Raw genomic sequence first — 20965 nt, 5'->3', positions numbered from 1 at the left:
CATCAATGCGCGTAGCGCATTGATGAAAAAGTCGATCAATAGAAAAATTATTATCTTCATTTCTTATCATTTAATAAAACATTTTCAAATAAAAAATGTGAAGTGTCATTGATCAAAAATGTAAATAATGTAAATGAAGCGGCGCGTATGAATACAAAACAACAACAGCAACAATATTCAAAATGGATGCGCCTTCAGCTGATGCAGAGCTATTGAGTTGAATTAAAGGATTAAACACAAATAGTGAGTTAAAATCTGAACCGGCTGAATCGAAAACGAAAGGAAAATACATGCGATAGCTTGTGATATTATTCACTGTGCAGAAAAACTCGAAATAAAACTAGTTTTCATGTGAGATCGCTGGAATATGCAACTGGACATAACCATCCAAGGAAAGGCGATCGTGGATGAAAATAGCTGGTATGTCGACAGAGAATAGTATGTATAAGCGACTTTTGTAAACGTTGTGGTAACTAGATGGCCAGTGATGTACTTAAATGGTATTTCTGCCGCTTGCAATGCGCCGAAGGAGTTGATGCATTACTCATAACTTTTCTCTACGACGCTTATTCTGATGACAGATGGTGTACGTGTGTAAATTCAAAAATCATCGTTACCAAATTTGAACAGAAGTGTTACCGTGAAAGTTTATAGGCCTATATGTTCGTTATAATATTCCTGGAAAAGGAACACCAGCCTCGCTGTAAATGTTGATTGATCTCAAGCAGACGAAATCGCGAGAAGACGCTTAATTCTCTATTTCGTGAATCAAATAATGTGTTTTGTTTATTTTTGAAGGTTAAACTTTCATTTTTTTATATTCACAAGGTTGCATTTTGTTTGCTGACAATAAAACAGACACAACTTTACATTTTGTTGACAGTGTTTATCTTGGAAATTCCCGTTCTATAAATAGTGTTAGATCAGAACAGTTGAGAAAAGTAGATCCGGCAAAAATTTTATTGATGCAGGTATCAAAGAAATTTTTCGACCAATCAGAAGCGCCGATATCTCATCAAATGAATAAATATTAAATGATATGCAATTTGTATCGATTTTTTAAGTTAATAATTAATTTCACCAGTAAGTGAATGTAAATATAAGCATTAAATGGTTTTTCAAAATTTATTGTTGACGTCGTCGTGTCAATAACTGTCGGCAGTTGAGCAGACAAATTATCATAACGCGCTAATGCGCGTTATTCAATTTGTCTGCACACCTGACTGCAGTTATTGACACGACGACGTCAAAAATAAATCATTCAATGCTATAGTAATATAGGAATGAGAGTACCAAACCCCCGGATGTTTACAGAGAAAAGTTATAATAAGGAATGAATGGGTAGGCGTTACGTGATAGGCTGAATTCAGGTATGTGACAATTCTCATTTTGTAGTAAAAATATTAGTTTTTAAAATAAATGATGGAATGGGGGAATATTTTAAAGAATATAGCAACACTGGGAAAAATTGTGGGGTTGGGGGTTGATTTTTTATGTAGAGTGACATTTACTGCCGATCTCTATAAGTTGTAAACAACTGCAAATTTGACCTATAAACGCCAAGGGACCCTATATTTTTTGTTAATTTCCTGAAAGGTCTTGATACTCTCGCGAAGCTAGCGAAAATTTCTCGAATAAAAGTTGGTTTACAGTAGTTTATACGCCGGACCGTATTTGATCACCTCCTAAAATCTAAAGAATAATTTCTCATTACTTATATTTACATAATTTTCAGCAATGGTACGATTAATTGTTGAAATAGCCATTGATGAAATGTATTGGACAATACATTACAAAATCGATTTGTTTTACCACAGACAGGCGCCGAATAATGCAAATACATATGTATATACACATAATGTTTTCTTCATCTTAAATTGCACATTACTAAATCGTTTGTTCAAATTCTATCAATATATCTACCAATAATTCAAAAACCAAACATGAAAACATTGAATAATCTTTGTCTACAAACTCCTCAAATTTGACATTATCGTGAAAGAGATGATAGAAAATAACAATAGAACCCAGACGGAAAGAGTTGAAAGTTCCGTGGAGGAGTTCACACTGTCATTAGACACAATAAAACTCTGCACCCGCCTCAGACTTCCATTGTTGGCAGCCGGAGGAAGCTGCAAAAGTTCGCAGACTAGCGGGTAAATGTCAACATTCTTAAATACGGACACTTGGTAGTTCCGGCGGATGTTAGGTCCCATGGCGTAAAATATAGGCTTCATGCTAAGCAGTGCGTTGTTGTAACCATGGTCACCCTTGTCACTCAGTGTCATTGCAATGCTTGCATTCTAAAACGAAGAAAAATTATTATTACATGTAATGCAACAATGTGTAATTATCATTATTGTGATCAGCAGCAGGATGACATTTTAATGGTAAGAAAATAGAATTTTGGAATGAATAAAAAGCAATTGATGTTTGTCCAGCATACAGTTAATGTGAGATTGAAATATTTAAAATTGCTTTGAAATGAATTTACGACAAGTTCTCTGCTTTACAAATGCAGTTTGTGAAGAATCGTGACAAGATCATATAGAACCGCTAGTTCCTCTGTATTTACTGTTGACTTTGATGGTTAATGACCTAGTCGACGGCTTAGGTGCCGCCAGGTGTTCTGTCCATGTCAGTATAGTATGCGGCCATTTCACAGCATACGTACGTCATTGACGTTACAATATCTGACACACACTACTCACCGTAACTATTGCCCAACCCTCATCAGCCGTTGCAAAGATCGGCATTACCCTGCGATTTTTCCCATAATGCCATTCCACAGGAATTTCTTCTTTCAGGTACACAGTTAAATGTGGAACAGAAGCATTCCGCATTTTCTGTATAACATTCTCGGGGCTCCTTTTTGGATTAATATGCATGATCGGACCCCCATCCATGGTGAACAGAACGTCTTCTTTCATGTCCACAATCTGTGAAATGTCGATCAAGCGATGCTGTAGGTCTATTGTGGTCATACCGTGGTCACTCAGCACTATCAGATTGACCTTGTCAGTCAGTGAATACTTCTGCATGCTGTCTAAGATGTAACCCAGAATTCCATCCATTTCCTTAACTTTCTCTATGATCTGTGGAGAGTCCGGTCCGAAATTGTGGCCCGTTTTATCCGGTTCATGAAAATACAAAGTGACAAAGTTAATGGAGTCGTTCGCTAGCCAACCCATCACTCGGTCCACCCGTGGCCGGAAAGGTACGCTCTCATTGTAAGGCAGCCATTTGTTCGGTCGGTATCCGCGGATCTTTGCCTCACTTCCGGGCCAGTAGAAGGTGGCGCTCGTCTGGTTGTACTTCCGGGCCGTGACCCACAGTGGCTCCCCGCCGTCCCACCACACCGGATCGTTGTTTCCGCGGCTGAAGGTTTTGTTCAGAACGGGATCATACATGTGGTTTCCTATGATGCCGTGGCTCTCCTCGTAAAGTCCTTTAAGACAAGCAGATTGTTGATTAATTAATAATTTGTTTGTTAATTAAAATGGACGGTGTGTAAACATTTGCTACTAGAATATTAGTACAGTGTAGACTTTACTATATTTGAATGGCACAATTTTTTTTATTAGCCAATTAAAAAATGGGTTATGATCTAAGTAAGTTAGATCATATGAAGAAAAATTTACGCGATTTATAAAAGAGGGGTTGGTCGCTTTGCTCCCTCCGCCCTCTTTTTAATCGCGTAATTTTACCTAATATATGATCTCATTATTACTTAAATGAAGGGCCCCTATTCGGCCACTTTGTTTTTTTATTAGCTGTCGGTCTGTATCTGCCAGTCTGTATCTGTCGGTCTGTAGCTGCCGGTCGGAAAAAAAATCGGATTGACGAACTGTGATACAGTGCCTCTCGTGGTAATAATCTGCAATTTACGGCACACCAAAAAGTTGCGCTGGTTTTGGACTGATTGACCTTATTTCACACAAACAATATGAAAAAATCAGTACAGTAAAACTCGTTTAGTACGAACACAGATATAGCGAATTCTCGGATATAGCGACGTCAATATATAGTCAATAGGCGCATACATCCTTCCTTCAACTTATGTTCTGAAACTGACGCTATACTGTAATACAAATACCACAATTACAACATGTATGTGGTTAAGAGTTGAATCATTATTTATTGAAAGAAGTTGTCTCATAACTGCAACGGTGTATGCATACAAATTGAACAAGCATTCTGAGAGTATTGCATAAGCAATACATGTCCCCTACCGGTTTGTATTATTCTATAAAAACTTCGAAGCATACAACTATTTCAGAACTATTATAAACGAGGTGTTATGATTTAATCAGAGGTAAATGAACACAGGAAATTCCCCGAATCAAACCAAACAGTTGAACAGCCCAACCCGATAACGAACCCGATTGTAATAATATTAGAAAATACCGATTTAATTGACAACACAATGCTTGACACTTCTTTACAGAACTTATTTGTTTGTTAGATAAAAGGAATGGTACAAGCAACGCACGATATTATAACTGACTACATACTCAGTTTGGCCTTGTTTATTCAATTCACACCGAACCCGATAACGAACTCGGAACATTAAAAAAATAGAATATAAAAAATAAATTTTCTAGAAAATATGTGTACCAGTCGCTACAAAAGTATAAACTTGATCTGTATTTTGACATTTTGATGCTGTTCAGCAAGTTTCATATTATTCTTCAAACGCATAAAGAAAAAAAGTGTGGAAAACTGAAGTGGGACAGACTGACGGACAGACAGACGGACGGACGAACGGACTGATGGACGCAGTGGAAAGCCGGTGAAACCGATAGGGGAGTAATAACGCGCGCTAATAGTTATAATGATTCCATGCTTATGTCTCCTTTTTTAAACATTTATTCTCTTTCCGCAAATATGATTTGTTTTTAAAAAATCTCTGTCTTATTCAACGAGTAATGCGCAATTAATGCGATATTATTTTTGACTCAACTCATCATCATTGTTGAGTATTACTATATACATGAATGACCAAATTATACCAGCAATATGACCTGCAAATTGTCAGATATTTTAGCGTCAAAAGCAATTGATTACATCAGTGACAAAAAAATTGTAGTCAATAATTTACTTCTGTTGACGTTTTTGTGTGAACAGCTGTTAAAAAAACACCAAAAAACATTCATGCATTTTGTTACAACGTTGAACATTTCACCGGAGGGGACTATAGCTTTCCTCTTCGTCCGTCAGTCCGTCCGACCGAGTAAATGTTTTCACCGGAGGGGACTATAGCTTTCCTCTTCGTCCGTCAGTCCGTCCGACCGTCTGTCTGTCCCACTTCAGTTTTCCACACTTTTTTTCTTTATGCGTTTGAGGAATAATATGAAATTTGCTGAACAGCTTCAAAATGTCAAATTACAGATCATGTTTACACTTTTGTAGCGTCTGGTTGACATATTTTCGAGAAAATTAATTTTTTATATTCCAATTTTTTAATGTTCGGGTTCGTTATCGGGCTCGGTGTGTATTGAATAAACAAGGAAGAACGTAGTTAGTAATAATATTGTGCATTACTTGGACCATCCCTTTTATTGTTTGTAACAAACAAAAAAGTTCTGTAAAATAGTGTCAAGCATTGGGTTGTAAATTTAATCGACGGGGTTTTTGTATTATTACAATCGGGTTCGTTATCGGGTTGGTCTGTTGATTCGGGGTACAGAAGACGGTAAGAAATGATATTCTGCACAACAGTGCATTGTTTTCACAAATTTCTACAAACCGGTAGGGGACGTGTATTGCTTATAAATGCAATACTCTCAGAATGTTTGTTAAATCCATTCTATCGTCCAATTTGCCGCGTTATGGATCTTTTGCGATATGCATTAATCACAGGACCGTTAGCCCCCCCCCCCCTTACACAAAATAACGGCTTAATATTAATCAACAATACATTTTAATCCTTTATCTCGAGAAAATGATAAAATGTTTTAAGGTGCTACCGTTCTGGCGAGCGCAGCAAGAATTACACATTCCTTGCATCATTGTCAACCTAGTGTTTGATGAATTGAAGGTTTAGCTCGTTCTTTTCCCCTCGCACACTGGTTCTTAGAGCTCGCTTCGCTCGCTATAAATCATACCCATAGATTAACCGAAGAAAAAAGTATTGAAGTAGAACGTATTCTGATAATTTCGAAACCTACATTTGAGTGCTGTTCGTTTTATTTTTGTGCAATTAAGCCTTGTATCATTTAAAATTGTATAACTTGTGTCCCGTTCATCATAGTAAATACATGGAACACAACCATCACCAGTGGGGTTTTTTTAAATAATAAAATAAGTATTTAATTTTATAGCTGAGAAGTTAATGTACTTTGAGCAAAAATCCTATGTAACCATTACAAGGGGGAAAGATTTGATGCTCGACCCTGGCTTCACACACTTCTCAACAGAAATAACTAAACAGTACCTAATATATGCATGAAAAAGTATACCTTATTAACAATTAATGTTTATTACATTGTTATTGATTATGGACCACACGTCTCCTAAAGCAATGAGCAAAAGCTAACACCCCTGACACGGGGGGCTAATTACACACCTAAACAGGGAAATGTATACAGCATTCAAACTTCATAATATTAGTAATGTTTAGATTTTATATATTTACATTAGTTTTTCATTACTTTTGAGTAAATGTACATTTGTATCTGTAAAACTGTATGTATGTAACAATTGTTTCTTTTTATCATGCTTACGGACTTAAAAACTAAATGAAAAATAATCTCTAAAAAATACAAATTTTTCAATAAAGTAAAAAAAAAAAGTACTTAAACTTGGTGATTTTAATTTTTGTGAATTTTCAAAAATCGTCAAAGTAGGCCAAAGTTATATCTTCGCCAAAAGAAACCCCCCAGCTTTACGGTATACTTTTAAATTGCATATAATTTTTGTAGACTGTCTGTAACCTATTTGCACATTTTCGACAGACACACTAGAAGAAGATACATTCAGAGCTTCTTTCTACTATCGAGATCTATTTTAAATATGTCAAGACATTTTCTCGTTATTGCAAAATATTTTACAAGATAACCAAATAGAAAAAACGAGATCTTTACGAAAGATAAGATAAATGTCGCTATTTCTAGATATTTTATAATAATTTCGCTGCTTTAGCGACCTGATAAAGTATTTTAATAGGAGACGATTTATCTTAAGTACTTAAACAATCTGAAAATAAAAACTCTTACCGGTGACCAGCGTGTAATGGTTTGGGAAAGTTTTGGTAATAAACGTGTTATTCATATACAACGCATGCGTCCCGAGGCGCGCCATGCGGTCAAAATTTGGAGTTTGGGTTTTGTTGATGTAATCCCATCGGAAACCGTCCATGGAGACCAACAGGACTTGTCCGGCATACTTTTTGGTGCTAGCATACGACACCAAGTCTGCCATACACACAGCAACAAGACACAGCAGTGATCCCCAGTCCGCCATTACTATAAAGCCAGTATAGTACAAAACTTGGTCAAAACTGATAACAACATTTGGGGTGGAAAGTTGTTTAATCAACTGTTCAAACAGGAAGTGGGGCACACTTAATCGGTATCAGTAGATATAGACATGAAAACTTATACCGGTTCGCAGCTTGAAAGCGTTGGTAGTATATGTGTATAACAATAAGTTTGACTTTTCTGTTCAAATACTTATTTGTTACAGGCATATCACATCGATATTTTACCCTCCAACTATTATAGGTATACATGGTAGTATTGCGTAAACAAAGGTTCAGGTAGGCGCGACACTCATTGCTGTTTACGTAAGATAAATAATAAACTTGATCTACATTTAAAAAAAACCAAATTTTACTTATGAGAGACGATTTTAACTAGAACGATGCTTGAATATGCCGGATTAACATAGAAATATCTATTCACAATTCGTAAATAGAATGGGATCAATTTTATTTTTATTGTGTTAGATAGACTGTCGTAAAAGTTTTAGGTGCAAACTTAATATTTTTATGAGAAATTATACATTTGTAAGAAGTCAAAGCAAAGTAAGGGGAAAAAACAGGGTCTTAGAATTGTTGCAATCATACCATATTTACTCTCAGTTTATACACAAGTATCTTGCACCATTTTCATCGAACAACCCAACCACCATTGACATTTGAAATGATCTACTTCAAACGGCAGATCTTAGATCAAGCAAAATTTAAAGTGGTCTCTCGCCGATCATTGTTAATCATGTCCCGATAACGACAGCTAAAACCGTGTTGCAACATCTACCGATCTAGAAGACGGCGTTCTAACAAGGGTTATTTATAGCGTCGTTGCGGTGCAGATGGCGACATCTTATTCTAGACGGTGTAATTTACACAATAAAATATGTTCAGATCATTGTAGACGGTACATGGGTTTGTTTAACGATAAGAAGCTGCGGTACTTTCAATAGTTTTGGTATTACCACGTTTGTAGTTGGTTTATGCCCGAGATACCGTTGTATGTAAACAATTGGAACTGTTGTTGTTCATCTCGGTCCTAGAAATAACCTGCGTTTTATAAAAGAACTTACGACAAAGCCGTAATTCTTTTCAGTCTCATGGAACGGTCTTTAATGAACAAAATTTATATCAAACTATTTATTTACAAATATTTGGATTTTCATAACTGTATTTTACAAATATTACAATAAAACATTGATTAATAAACATCCATTAATTTGGTCGTAAGTTCTTTTGTAAAACGCAGCCCTGGGAGACCTACATGCAAATGTATTCAAAGGTTTGGTCGCACTAACGCGGGTTGTGTTTTATGCATTCCAACTAGCTCAAATAAAACCATTTCATTGTTTAAACAGATACATTATTGATACTGTCTGGATATACATGTATGCTGGGTTGTCTTTGAACATTACATCATCAAGAAGTTGCACTTTTTTCTGATATCTCCCTGGACCATATGAAAGCCCGAGGTGTTCCGGATGAATGGTATACTTGTCTTAAGGTTTTAGCCAGAATCAACTACCCAGTATGAAAATTAATATCTTTTATGAATAGTTAGTAAACAACGAGCTGCATTCAAACTTTTAATATGAGATACAAAATATGCCATAACTAATATACTTGTCTGGCGATTTACCCCTCTTTTGTTTGAAAAGAACAAAGAGGACAAAAGAGATGATCGTTTTTGATGGTCGACGGGAGTAACATTTAAGGTAAAAGAGGTGGAGCTAGTAGGCAGATTGTCGTAGTACGTATATAACACAAATATGACAACAGTGATATCATGGTTTGATCATTTGAACATTTTGATATACCCGCACTTTAACACTAAACACATACATACAAAATAATTGCATTCCCATGAGAGAGATCGAGAATAATTAAAGGCACTGTATACTGTAAACGAAAATACATCTACATACAATTATATTTAGCGTGTACATCATTTGGCGGAAAATAATTTTTCAACAAGTTAGTGTGGATTTGAATTAGCATATTCCTGAATGTGCCTACTCGTATGCATATATGAACGGCTATGAAAGATGTACAATGTACTTGATTTAGCGCGGTTTAGCGCCAAAAAGAATACACAGACAAAAGTAATATGTTTTCAATATAGAAAAGTTCCCCCAAAAAGTTATTGTTATGATTTTTTACACACAAAAGAAAAAAGTAAAACAATTACTAAAGCCATTATTGAACTAATGGATAAACGTCCACTGTCGTTACTTAGGCCTGCTGTTTTCCCTTGCTTTACAACAAAGTTGCGCACGCGTTCATAACTTCCGTTGTTTGGTGCCTGGTCAATATCCAGTAGTGAGCACAACAGTGAGTAGATGTCAACCGACAGGAACGGAGGGGTGGTATAGTTTTTACGGATGTCCGGACCGGCTGCATAGAAGATCGGTTTCATAGAGGACAGTCTGTTGTCGTAACCATGGTTACCCCGGTCAGTTTTGTTAATGAGGTCATCTTTGTCCTAAAAAAAGTCAAGCATTTATATGAAGCTCGTACATGACTGTGCACAGCGTTTATTTGTTGTAATTTCAAAGCGATTTATAGAAATTGTAATTGAGTTTAAAAATTTACAAAATAATCATTTCAACGCAAATAACGTATATTTTTTAAATGAACTTTGTTTGCTTAAGGTGGTATGGGACATCTGTCGATATGAATTTGGATTTAAGGTACATATTAATTGAAATACTTTCACCGGTTTAAAATATTCAAATTTTACAATATTTAACCATATAATAACTTTTAAAAATATTTGGAGAGGTGAAAATTGTAAAACCCATAGCGGGATTCGAAATCGTGACTTCTTAGTAAACCCTCTAAACCACTGCGCTACACTGGTAGGTGACAATATTGGGAAAGAAACTACTTATATAATTTCACTTGGTTTTGTTGTTTATTTCGATAACAAAACGTCACAACATGTAAGTGTCCCATACCACCTTAAACTAATGATAATGGAACAAACGAGTTTTGCAGGTAGTATTTACGTCCTTGTTTGCTTTATGTACCTTTTTTTCAAAAGCGTCCTAAAAACCCAAACTTCTGGCATGAATAGAAGGTACCAACAGAATATATTTGACCCCAAATAGCCAAAGATCATTACTTACCCACACCACGGACCACCCTTCGTCCGCCACACATAGAATCGGCATGACACGCCTGTTGTTCTTATAATGCCAGAATTCAGGAATCTCCTCCTTCTTGTAAACTGTCATTTTGTCACTCTTGCTGAGTGCTTGATACACGGATTCAAGCTTCCCCTCTACTGGCGTTATGTGCATAAGCGGCCCCTTGTCCGATTTTCTGATTATGTCGCTTAGATTTACTAATGAAGAAATTTCTATTCTCTTTTTCTGGAAATCTATTTCCGTCATGCCGTGGTCACTGGTCAGAACGAGGTTGACTTTAGAGGACAGATTCTTCTCTTCCAGTTTATCCAGTAGGAAACCCACAGCGAGGTCCACTTCCTGAACCTTTTCCTTGAGTTCCGGGGCACTTGGACCGTACGTGTGACCGGCTTTATCCGGCTGTGGGCTGTACATAACCGCTAAATCAATGTCACCTTTTAGCCAATCGGTGACATTATCAATCTGAACCCGGATGTCAACATTAGCGTACTTTTTATAGAGAGTTGGTCGTAACCCATGTATTTCTGCTTCACTTCCGGGCCAAAAATAGGTGGCGCTTTTTAGGCCCTGTTTTACCGCTGTGATCCAAATGGGTTCACCCCCATTCCACCATTTTGAGTCCATTGTTCTTGGATTGAACGTTTCATTGAATACTGGGTCATACATAACATTTCCGATAATTCCATGACTTTCTTCATATAAACCTGTAACAGATAGAAACAAGGTTAGCTTTTTAAAAAGCTAACAAAGTCAGATAGCAAAATATTAATTTTAGGTCAAAAGTGATTACACAATCTATAAAATACAAGATATACAGTTTCTAGAACATTCACATATACGTGTGTCATTTAGTTTGCACCTTTATGTTTTATGGTTGTAGGCGGGGAGACAAGCGTGTAGCAGTGTACATATAGTGTATGACTGCACACCTACGTATTACTTAAAGTTGAAACTTAAGTTTCAGTTTGAAAAGATTTCTCTCTGAATTTTATGGCCCCGACGCAAACCTAGAGATTCGGGTAGATATATACATATGCGGACTCCGGACCGTGGCTGCGGACGATACGAGCTGCGCAATAATACCGGTATTCCGGTGTATTGCAGCACGACATACAACAGATGAGTTTTCATTAAAATTTGTGTAAATTTTATTCATTCTAAGTAAACGAAATTCTTAAGCTTGGTAGTTGGTTAATTCTGGTATGACTTTATTCTGATATGGACTCAAAAACTTCCAAATCTGTAAATACCTTAATTTTGATATGGATGTCATGTTGTAAATTTTGAATTTCCCGGGTGGCAGTAAATACAAAATTTACAACATGACAATTTACTGCCACCCGGTAAATTCAAAATTTACAACATGACATGGACTTAAAAACTTTCAAATCTGTAAATACCTTACTGCAGAAGATTTTACTACTTGCTAAATGAATGCTACATTCTTATCAATAATCAACATTACTGTGAATTCTGAAAATATGAATATATCTGATGCATTAACAAGCCTTTGAGCATAACTTGATGTAAGGCCGTGTATAAGTATCCGATGAAAAGTTCCACTTATCAATAAAAACGGCGCTTTTCTTTTTAAACTATATTAGATTATGTTTAACACTCTACAAATCTGCTGTATCTGTCCTGGGTTTTTTTTTCTCTCCTGTAGACAGTGTATAAGGCAAAACATGTTGGCGATTTCAAGGGGTAAAGGTAACTGCAATGTTCTGTTAGTTTACAAAATCATTAATTTTAAGATAAGATATCAAGTCATTTTTTCCATAGCAAAATAAGATTTAGAATAACTTACAAGAGTTTTATAAAATAATTCGTTTGTTTTGTGTAGCTATCATGTTGAGGAGTGCTAGTTTGTGTGACATCTCCATACATGAATAAAAAACCCACAATGATTTATCTTTCTAAGATAGCAACGCAGTTATTTGTCGTAATCAAGTTAATGATAATACAGTTATATATCACGACAACATTTCTGCATCTCTTGTCGACTCATTAAAATGTCAGTGGCATACTGCTATGATTATTAAACTTATAGCATTTTTCATAAGATTATACAAATTCTTATCATCTCACGTGTGTTTGCTTCAATATTATTTTAGGCAATGAATAAATTATCCCTGCGTAATAAATGAGCATGGTCAGGTTCCACCTAAGAGATAATTTTCTGAGTAATGGTTGTAACACCTTTATCGCTACTATTTAAATTTCTAAGAAAATAGTTGAAAAGAGTTTAAATTTAACGACCGTTATCTTTAAACTGACTTCCCTTCAGCAGATAAGATATCACTGATTAAGATTCAGTCCGTAAATCTTCACTTTTCAGAGGTTTTAACAAGTTATATTATTTTGATTTCCGGAATTATAAATACAGCTTACCTGTTACGACACTGAAGTGACTGGGGAATGTCTTCGTACAGAACGTATTGTTGATATAGTCTGCTCGCGTTCCGATTCCCGCCAGACGATCCAGGTTAGGGGTCGGGACGCTGCTGACGTAGTCCCACCTGAACCCGTCCATGGACACCAGCAGCACCTTGTTGCGGCGCGAGGCTACCCCCGCCAGAAACGTTAGGAAGACGATCGCTATACGCGGCATGTCCAGGGCTAGGGGGGTGAATGGATGAGTCGATACAACGACGATTGATTCCCACAACACCACGAGTCTCGGTGACTAAGCCCGGAGAGTTTACTTCCTTGGTCTAATGATACACTGATCGGATCTGACTAAACACACAGAACAGCTTTTATTTTTTCAATGATCCATATGTTTCAGTACCATGTGCCCCTTACAATAGAATAAACATTCTAAAGTGCTCTATCAGCAATGCACTTTCCTCTTCTCTGTCTCTCCGTAATGTGGTATTCTCACCTCCGAATTAATATTTCCCGACCTGTGTAAACAGGGATTGCTTCAAAACGCTGGCCAGAATTTATTGTCGTGTAATTAACATAGCTGGCTATTTGTACCTTCGTCAGATACAGTGGGCACCCTCTATGGCGATACAACAGATGATGAGCGCAAGAGAACTGGCTGGTGGAGGGTGGCCATACATACATGAGGAGGACGCTTATTTGACACTTTATGTATCTGTCATTCATGCCCCTTTTTTCTTTCTTGTTTTTTTTTCTTTTTAGAAAGACCCCAAGAATATTCTGTTCATTAAATCTGAGATGGGGGAACCACAATGTACTGAGCGAGATATCTTTCATTCTAAAAAATAAAATGAACTTCTTAAAGTCCAAGATAGAGCTGAGATATTTTATATTGAAATTGAATCTAGAGTTATTTGAAGTTGTGCAGACGCACGAAAGCTTTTATCAAAACTACCGTCGTAGATTCCTTTCGCGCGATTTGAAATTAGATCAATTCCCGCACACCACACACGCTGATGACGTCAACAAGTTCTAGTTATCTGGAAGACCTCTGCTTTTATTTTTGGTTAAGTTGATACCCATAATCTCAATTTCTTGTCACCAGAAGACTCTATTTACCAGAGGGAATGTTAAAATCCACATTTAATGTCATTAAAGATTTTTTGAAATATGAAATCTAAATAAACAATGGTTAGTTTATAAAAATGCATACCACTCGACCTTCGACCGAGTGACTTGTTCAGTTCGTAGCAAGTCAGTATAAAACACTACTGTTTACACAGGATGGATCTCTGCCATTCAGTCAACTGAAAGGTGGCTGAAATGTGACTGAATGGCATAGCTGTGCCATTCAGTCACATATCCAGACCATTCAGTTAACTGTTTCATCCCTTGTTATTTAATTTTATATATATTTTTTTTTTATACAGTTTTTCACTTTATTTGTCTCCAGCATTTGTCTTAAGCACTGATATGTAGGCATAAAGTATAAACAATTTTAGATTAGACAGACAGAGCATTTACATTATAAAAGGGTTACAACTAGCTCTTATTTAAATTTATTTTTGTGCATTGATCTCTATATATACATTTTTAGGTCACCGGTGTGTATGTTTAATATCACGGCGCATCCACTTAATGGAAGAAGGCACTTTGTGTTGTTATCTATATGAAAGTATCGTTGGTAGATTCAAGAGGGAAGAATACCGTATAACGTCTGATAAGTTGTGAATTTTATGTTAGATAAGATATCAAACAAGAAAAACGACGAAAAACATGAAAAAAATTCAATTTTGAGTAAAAAAAAATCAGTCTTTGACAAATAGCAGGAAAAACCATATATTTATCCCAACCAAGAGTTATTTTTGCTCACTAAATGCTTAGTATTTTTGCGGAAGCTTTTGCCCTCAGTATAACCATATTCAATTTACAGTCCCTCGTTTGTCGTCCATTGTTAGTCGAACATCTTATAAACAGCAAAAAACTGTTAGTCTCATCATCCCCACTTCCAGGGGCCATAAAGTTTGAGTCAGACAATAAAAACTGGATCATTCTTTACTTCCCATAGTGTTTAGCAGATAAACCAACATTGATAAAACACTCAATTTGCAATATTGTAAAATATCCTAACTGCTGCTCTGGAAGTTTTGGTGTTTTGAAGAGACTCTATGTGTTGCTTTGTGTGAATCGTTTTATAATCATCATCTCGGCTTGTTGTCATCATCTTGGAGACAAGCCGGTTGCATCATTAGAAAAACTACGGTTGTTGTTTTTCTCTTTGTTTTGGGTGTTTTTTTGTGTGTGGTTTTTTGTTTGTTTTTTAAATCAAATTTGAGAAATTCTTGACTCGGGTGCTAAGGTAGGGCCATTTTGTTTATAATTGTCACCTTTTATAGAAATGTTACCTGTCTCTGCGTCATATATAATGGTAATATAAGAAATAAAATATCAAAATATATTGAATGAATGATGGCAATAACTTTTTTTGAGAGAGTTTGATAAAAAAATTTGTCCTGTAAGAATAACACCCTTAAAATTAAATCCCTAACAATTATAATGTAATACAAAACATGGAGTACACGTATGTATCTATACTATGTCCCGAGTTTTTGCTTCCATCACTTTTTGCTTGATATTTCAATAATAGTAAATACCTTTGTGCTCAAACTACGTTCATCCACTAATATAAAAAATGTCCAGATAATCTGTTTAGAAACGCCCCCTCTACCACTTCAGGTTTCAATACACATCCCGAAATTGAAAGTCTACGGAGATTTTGCATTGTAACAGTCATTAATAAGCCCGGATGATAATGTTAAAAAATTGCGCGATGTATTCCGAGTGTATTCCGAATAGAGAAAAGATGTAAACATACCCCATTATAAATCTCCGTAAAGGAATCTGTTTTCGTTCCTGTGAATTTTTCTGAGTGGAAAGGGATAATTGTTCTATGAAGATATCTTGGATATATTCCTTTTTAACGATTTCAACTGTATTTCTTTCACAGGTATGTGTAATTTTATTAAAAATCATCAAAAAGCGATGGAAGCAATAACTTGGGACAGACAATAGTAAAGGTCGTTTCAAAGAGAAATTTTTAAAAATTCATACGTTATAGAACATCGCAAGATATTGTCATTGTTTGGGACAAGATATTGATTTAACACATTTGTAATAATAAATTGTGTTTCAAAAATACAAAGTTTTTAATAGTAATCATACCAAGTATATTTTAAAATATTGCTTGACTTTTTTTTTATTCTATTGGCTTATAGGGAAGTACCCTCCAAAATGCACTTTGCTGACTAAGAGAAAAAGAAAATTCTACAACAGTGCTTTACATCCACGGACTAGAGCCTTTTAAACCAGAGCTTGGACTTTGGGCAGTACGTGTCAAACTCCAATTTGATGAAGGCGCGGAGTCTACTCATGGTTAACTGTCCAATCATTGGCCAATAGATATGAATAAATTGAACCCTATGACACTCGACCGACTTCAATCAGGACTGAATATTTCAGCTGAAACAGCGTCGATTTCATACAGATACAGATCACTTATTTCTAATTCAGATTCCAGTACAGACAAGTACGTGACATATTATTATAATTACATGAGGAAGACATGTCAAAGAATAATGTAAAAATGATTAAAGTAGAACAATTATAGCAATTGACAATGTTAATTCTGACAATATTTCACTTAAAAGGAGTACTAAAGCATGTTATCATTGATAAATTTGCCAACAAGATTAGGAATTTCCTTGTCTTCAATATTGAGTAACCAAAAAAGTTGTTGATCAATAGCTAATGCTGAAAATTTTGGAAATTTGCTTTTAATTAACTGAATTATTTCTTTTCGTTGGTGATCATATTTTTCACAAGTAATCAAAAAATAAGTTACTTCATATACATGTACACTGTTTAATTGCATCTATTACAGGATAGCAGATCTTCAGGGGGAAACCTTCCGATTTTGACAGTCTATAGATATAAATGAGCTTCCCTTGGCGAAGTAAAAAAAGTTGGTCAATATCTGACAACTTGTTTTGATTAGCAAACTAGATAGATACATCCCATCGAAAGTCCAAGCTCGTGTTAAAACGGCTTTATTGGTTTTCTGATTAAAACAATGTATACTCATAAAAATACCTGGACTCAACAAAATCCTCATTGCATTGAAAAGAAAATTCTCTTATAGACAGACAGATTGTCAAAGCGGTGTCATTTTGAAATATATATATATATATATATATATATATATATATATATATATATATATATATATATATATATATATATATATATATATATATATATATATATATATATATATATATATATATATATATATATATATATATGTGTGTGTGTACACGTATATATGCGATCTAAACGTGTTCGAATATAAAAGGACATCTGACTTGTATAGTTAAATCAAAGAAATTAAGAACTGACGGGAGTTGATTTTATCGAATATTATTTACTTTAAAATCAACGATAATTTATTTTGCATGGCAAGTATTTTCTTATAAGTATTTGAACTAATTTTTTATATGAAGTATCGGACTTTTCCGACGACGAAGAATTTCGAGAAAACCTACATGTATCATGTTGTGTAGTATATATAATCAATTCCATCAGTAATCGAAATATTTCGGAGAAATTATATGGATCCAAGCAATATTGAAATCTAGCCTCATTCAGCCTTTCACTCGGTTGTCTCCGTTAATCTCCGACAAGCAAGAGAGACTCTGTGCTTGTCGGAGATTAAAGAAACTATATCTATTTAACTCAAGCGTAGGAATACTTACGACTAAAAAAATATATAAATTGTTTGTACGATTTAAAATCTGACGATTTTCAAGGTTTTTATAAAAAAAGTTTCCTTGGAAAACAATGTTTCAGATCTAGAAGATCTTGCATCGAATTTATCGATTTTTTTTCAAGAACTTAGAGTTGTCGGCGGAATTGATTTGTGCTTAGGTCCAAACACTGTTTCACTTCCGGTTTGCCAGAGTAACTGCATAGGAGAGTTGATTAAAACAAGTTAAGCTTTTTAAAAAAGCTTACCGTCTAAAACGCGAACCCTAAACAGCAATTAATTATCAAGGACAATTTAATTGTTTAATATATAAATGTCACCTTCCTCTACATACATGCACCATGGCGTGTGGAGCATTTTTATATCATTATGTGTCTTTTAAGCCTGCGTGTCTAAAATTGAGAAATGCGTACCTCAGCTTGTAAGTTGATATCGACTACAGTAGGGTAAAAGAGATTTTAGGAAGGGTCTTAAACCCGTATGATATTGATAAAATCAAAGTTATACCGCTGCATTCAGCATTTTCTAAACAAATATTACATGTAATTTTACCTAGTATCTATGGTGCAAACAACTTACCAATATTAGCCATACTGCATCAATTTTTTATTTACATTTTTGTATTTCAATAAAAATAATAAATGAAATACAGAAAATTTCAATAGATATTATAGAATATTGCTTTCAACTAGTTGGACCTGAATATCAAAGGCTGAATTTCATTCATAGCAATTTGTATTACTTTTTTGTTTCCTCACTTTTTAAGATTTAAGATTTGAAATCTACGAAATTTGTTAGTCGTACGTGAAAAGGATCATCAGAAAATTATCTCCCTTGTGCCGAACATAATTTTAACCAATGAAATAAATGTAAATTTTCATATCATGTATTTTCTACCAACACAAAGAAGAGGAAGACTGTAAATTATTTCAACTCTTCATACCGTCTTCCAAGGAAGACGGCAATCAACAAGCAAAAAGCATTCGACTTGGAAAGTAAGTGCATTCTAGTACCGTATCGCGAGCTCTACTACATGTTTATGAGTTATCACGTCACAAAATTCTAATAATGCAAACCCCCCATCTAATTAATAGGAAGACAAAAAAGAAACATTCCAGCAAGACGGAAACATTCTTAAAAAATAAACCTTAAAACAATCAAGATGAACAACTCCATATATATATTTTACAGTAGAAAATCAGCTACAATAAAAACATAAAAGACATTTACAAGTAATGAATTCTTCGTTTGACAAAACTGTCTTGTCTAGGATCGATCGACAGTTCTATGTCCTTCAGCGTCCCAATTCTCTTCAAATTGTTGACGTCATAATTGGCTGTCCCGATTCTCTCAGGCATATTGACGTCAAAATTGCCTGTCCCGATTCTTTCAAGTCTGTTGACACTATTACGGGCTGTCTGTTTACGTAAGGAATTTCGTATTGTTGGACTGAAAGGGTTTCTCATCTTTTTAAATGACGAATCTTGTTTTGCGTTCTAAAAAGATAATATATGTAAAGGTATATAGTAATGGTAAAACGGTAATGGAAATTGAATACTCAAGGTAGAGGGTAAAAGTAACATTTAAAGCTACACTGTAGATACACAATGCAAAAGGACAACGAGAAAAAAGCTTACCACGAAAGCATCACCCATGCACTTGACAATTATGTCCCGTAGCAGTCGAATAACTCCAATGACGTTGATTTCTTCTTGAATGTTATGTCTCCCTTACAATAAATCAATTAATCAAAATTCAAAAGAATAGCATGAAAACTGATTCAAATGAAAAATTAACTTCATTTGAAATTCAAATGGTTTGGATACAGAGTTAGAAAAAGAGGAGTAGGGGTAACTCTTAATCATTCGCTTAAAAGGAAAACATTTTGACGTAAAGTACAAAACCATGTGTGTGGTTCAAAAGGAGCTGTAGCAGAGATAAAAAAAGAGAGCATATCTTAATCATTTTAATTTATTGGTCAGTTTTCATTTTATAAGTCTGCAGACTACTCCCCCCAACCCCCACCTTCCTATCCTCTGATTTCTTGTACTATTTTAGGAGAGCAACTAGGTATGAAATTTCGCGTAATGTTACCTTTTCCATTAAGATGTCATCGACATAAAATGACCAAATTTGGCTATGTAATATATAAGATTATGAAAATATTTGAAGCAGAAGAATTGCAATAGGCCAGATAATAGAAAAAACATAGACTGCTGCGACTTGATACAGAAGAAAATAACTTAAAAACAAGAGGCCCATGGGCCACATTGCTCACCTGAGCAATACTAGACATCATAAAATCAACTTTACGAAGTCATATACAAAATATCTGGACAATGCAGTGTAACTGATCGTGTAATAAAATATCAAATTTTCCCCCTAGATATTTTGTTTATCATTGAGCCCTTTTTTTCACAGGTTGATTATCTATAGTCATTTCACACTGAGCATTATGGTTCTCAAGATGATCTAAATCAAATGGGATATAAACCTACATCAAACTTGTGAAGCCCAAGAACAATTAATTGTCCAGTGACCAAAGCCTAAAAAATTCTAAAGAATCAACAATATTTCAAAATGCTTACATATAAGTAAAAACATTTATTATAACATTTGACTTTTGAGTAAACTCAGGTGACCTATTGCTATCTGTCGTGCGTCGTCCGTTAACAATTTTTCATATTTAACTTCCTCTTAAAAACTACAAGACTAATTGTTATCATTTTTGGTGTGAGGCATCTCTATGGTAAGAGGAATCTAAATTGTGAAATTCATGGCTCTAACACCCCCGGGGCGCCACAGGTGGGGATAAATATGCAAAAAAGCCAACGTTTAAAAAATATTCTTCTCTACTCCCACACGTGAGGAAAAAACTGGTTGCATGGTTATGATGTCCATGAAGCCCTCTACCAAAATTGAGAAAATCACGGCCCCTGGGTCAGGGGTTCTGGCTCTTGGGTGGGGCCAATATGGCCATATAGTTAAAATGTATGAAATCTTAGAAAATCTTCTTCTCTACTTTCGTATATATTTGTTAAAAACTAAATGCATGATTATGAAGTCCATGAAGCCCTCTACCAAAATTGTGAAATTTATGACCCTTGTGTCAGGGGTTCAGGCTCTAGGGTGCGG

General features: G+C 35.2%; 3 protein-coding genes across 3 annotated transcripts in view; all 3 read right to left on the bottom strand.

Annotated features, from left to right (window-relative positions):
- Window positions 1–1949: 1949 nt before the first annotated feature.
- On the bottom strand, window positions 1950–7634 carry LOC105327753 (ectonucleotide pyrophosphatase/phosphodiesterase family member 5). The gene is made up of 3 exons (XM_011428376.4): window positions 7218–7634; window positions 2712–3448; window positions 1950–2303 (listed from the first exon to the last, which is right to left on the bottom strand). Exons 1-3 carry the CDS (start codon window positions 7462–7464, stop codon window positions 1968–1970), a joined length of 1320 nt encoding a protein of 439 aa, XP_011426678.3. The 5' UTR covers window positions 7465–7634; the 3' UTR covers window positions 1950–1967.
- Window positions 7635–9044: 1410 nt separating this feature from the next.
- On the bottom strand, window positions 9045–13663 carry LOC105327746 (ectonucleotide pyrophosphatase/phosphodiesterase family member 5). The gene is made up of 3 exons (XM_011428365.4): window positions 13012–13663; window positions 10600–11324; window positions 9045–9953 (listed from the first exon to the last, which is right to left on the bottom strand). The coding sequence occupies exons 1-3, from the start codon at window positions 13229–13231 to the stop codon at window positions 9618–9620; spliced, it is 1281 nt and encodes a 426-aa protein (XP_011426667.3). The 5' UTR covers window positions 13232–13663; the 3' UTR covers window positions 9045–9617.
- A 5273-nt stretch (window positions 13664–18936) lies between these two features.
- LOC105323873 (polycystin-1-like protein 2) overlaps window positions 18937–20965 on the bottom strand; it is a 47118-nt gene continuing 45089 nt past the window's right edge. The window contains exons 25-26 of the mRNA XM_020065324.3: window positions 19468–19559; window positions 18937–19326 (exon numbers count right to left, since the gene is read on the bottom strand). Of these exons, the coding sequence (XP_019920883.3) occupies window positions 19057–19326; window positions 19468–19559 (362 nt within the window). The 3' untranslated portion in view covers window positions 18937–19056. The remainder of the gene's footprint in view (window positions 19327–19467; window positions 19560–20965) is intronic.

The sequence above is a fragment of the Magallana gigas genome, chromosome 7, assembly GCF_963853765.1.
Source record: "Magallana gigas chromosome 7, xbMagGiga1.1, whole genome shotgun sequence".
NCBI lineage: Eukaryota > Metazoa > Mollusca > Bivalvia > Ostreida > Ostreidae > Magallana > Magallana gigas.
This window is presented reverse-complemented; position numbering and strand designations above follow the sequence as displayed.

Excerpts from the sequence above, each read along its gene's own strand:
- LOC105327753 (XM_011428376.4), bottom strand. The coding sequence starts at position 7,464 with ATGGCGGACTGGGGATCACTGCTGTGTCTTGTTGCTGTGTGTATGGCA. Across the intron at positions 3,449-7,217 it reads CCATTACACGCTGGTCACCG|GACTTTACGAGGAGAGCCAC; the intron begins GTAAGAGTTTTT and ends CTTGTCTTAAAG. Across the intron at positions 2,304-2,711 it reads AGGGTTGGGCAATAGTTACG|AATGCAAGCATTGCAATGAC; the intron begins GTGAGTAGTGTG and ends TCTTCGTTTTAG.
- LOC105327746 (XM_011428365.4), bottom strand. The coding sequence starts at position 13,231 with ATGCCGCGTATAGCGATCGTCTTCCTAACGTTTCTGGCGGGGGTAGCC. Across the intron at positions 11,325-13,011 it reads TCACTTCAGTGTCGTAACAG|GTTTATATGAAGAAAGTCAT; the intron begins GTAAGCTGTATT and ends TATCTGTTACAG. Across the intron at positions 9,954-10,599 it reads AAGGGTGGTCCGTGGTGTGG|GACAAAGATGACCTCATTAA; the intron begins GTAAGTAATGAT and ends GACTTTTTTTAG.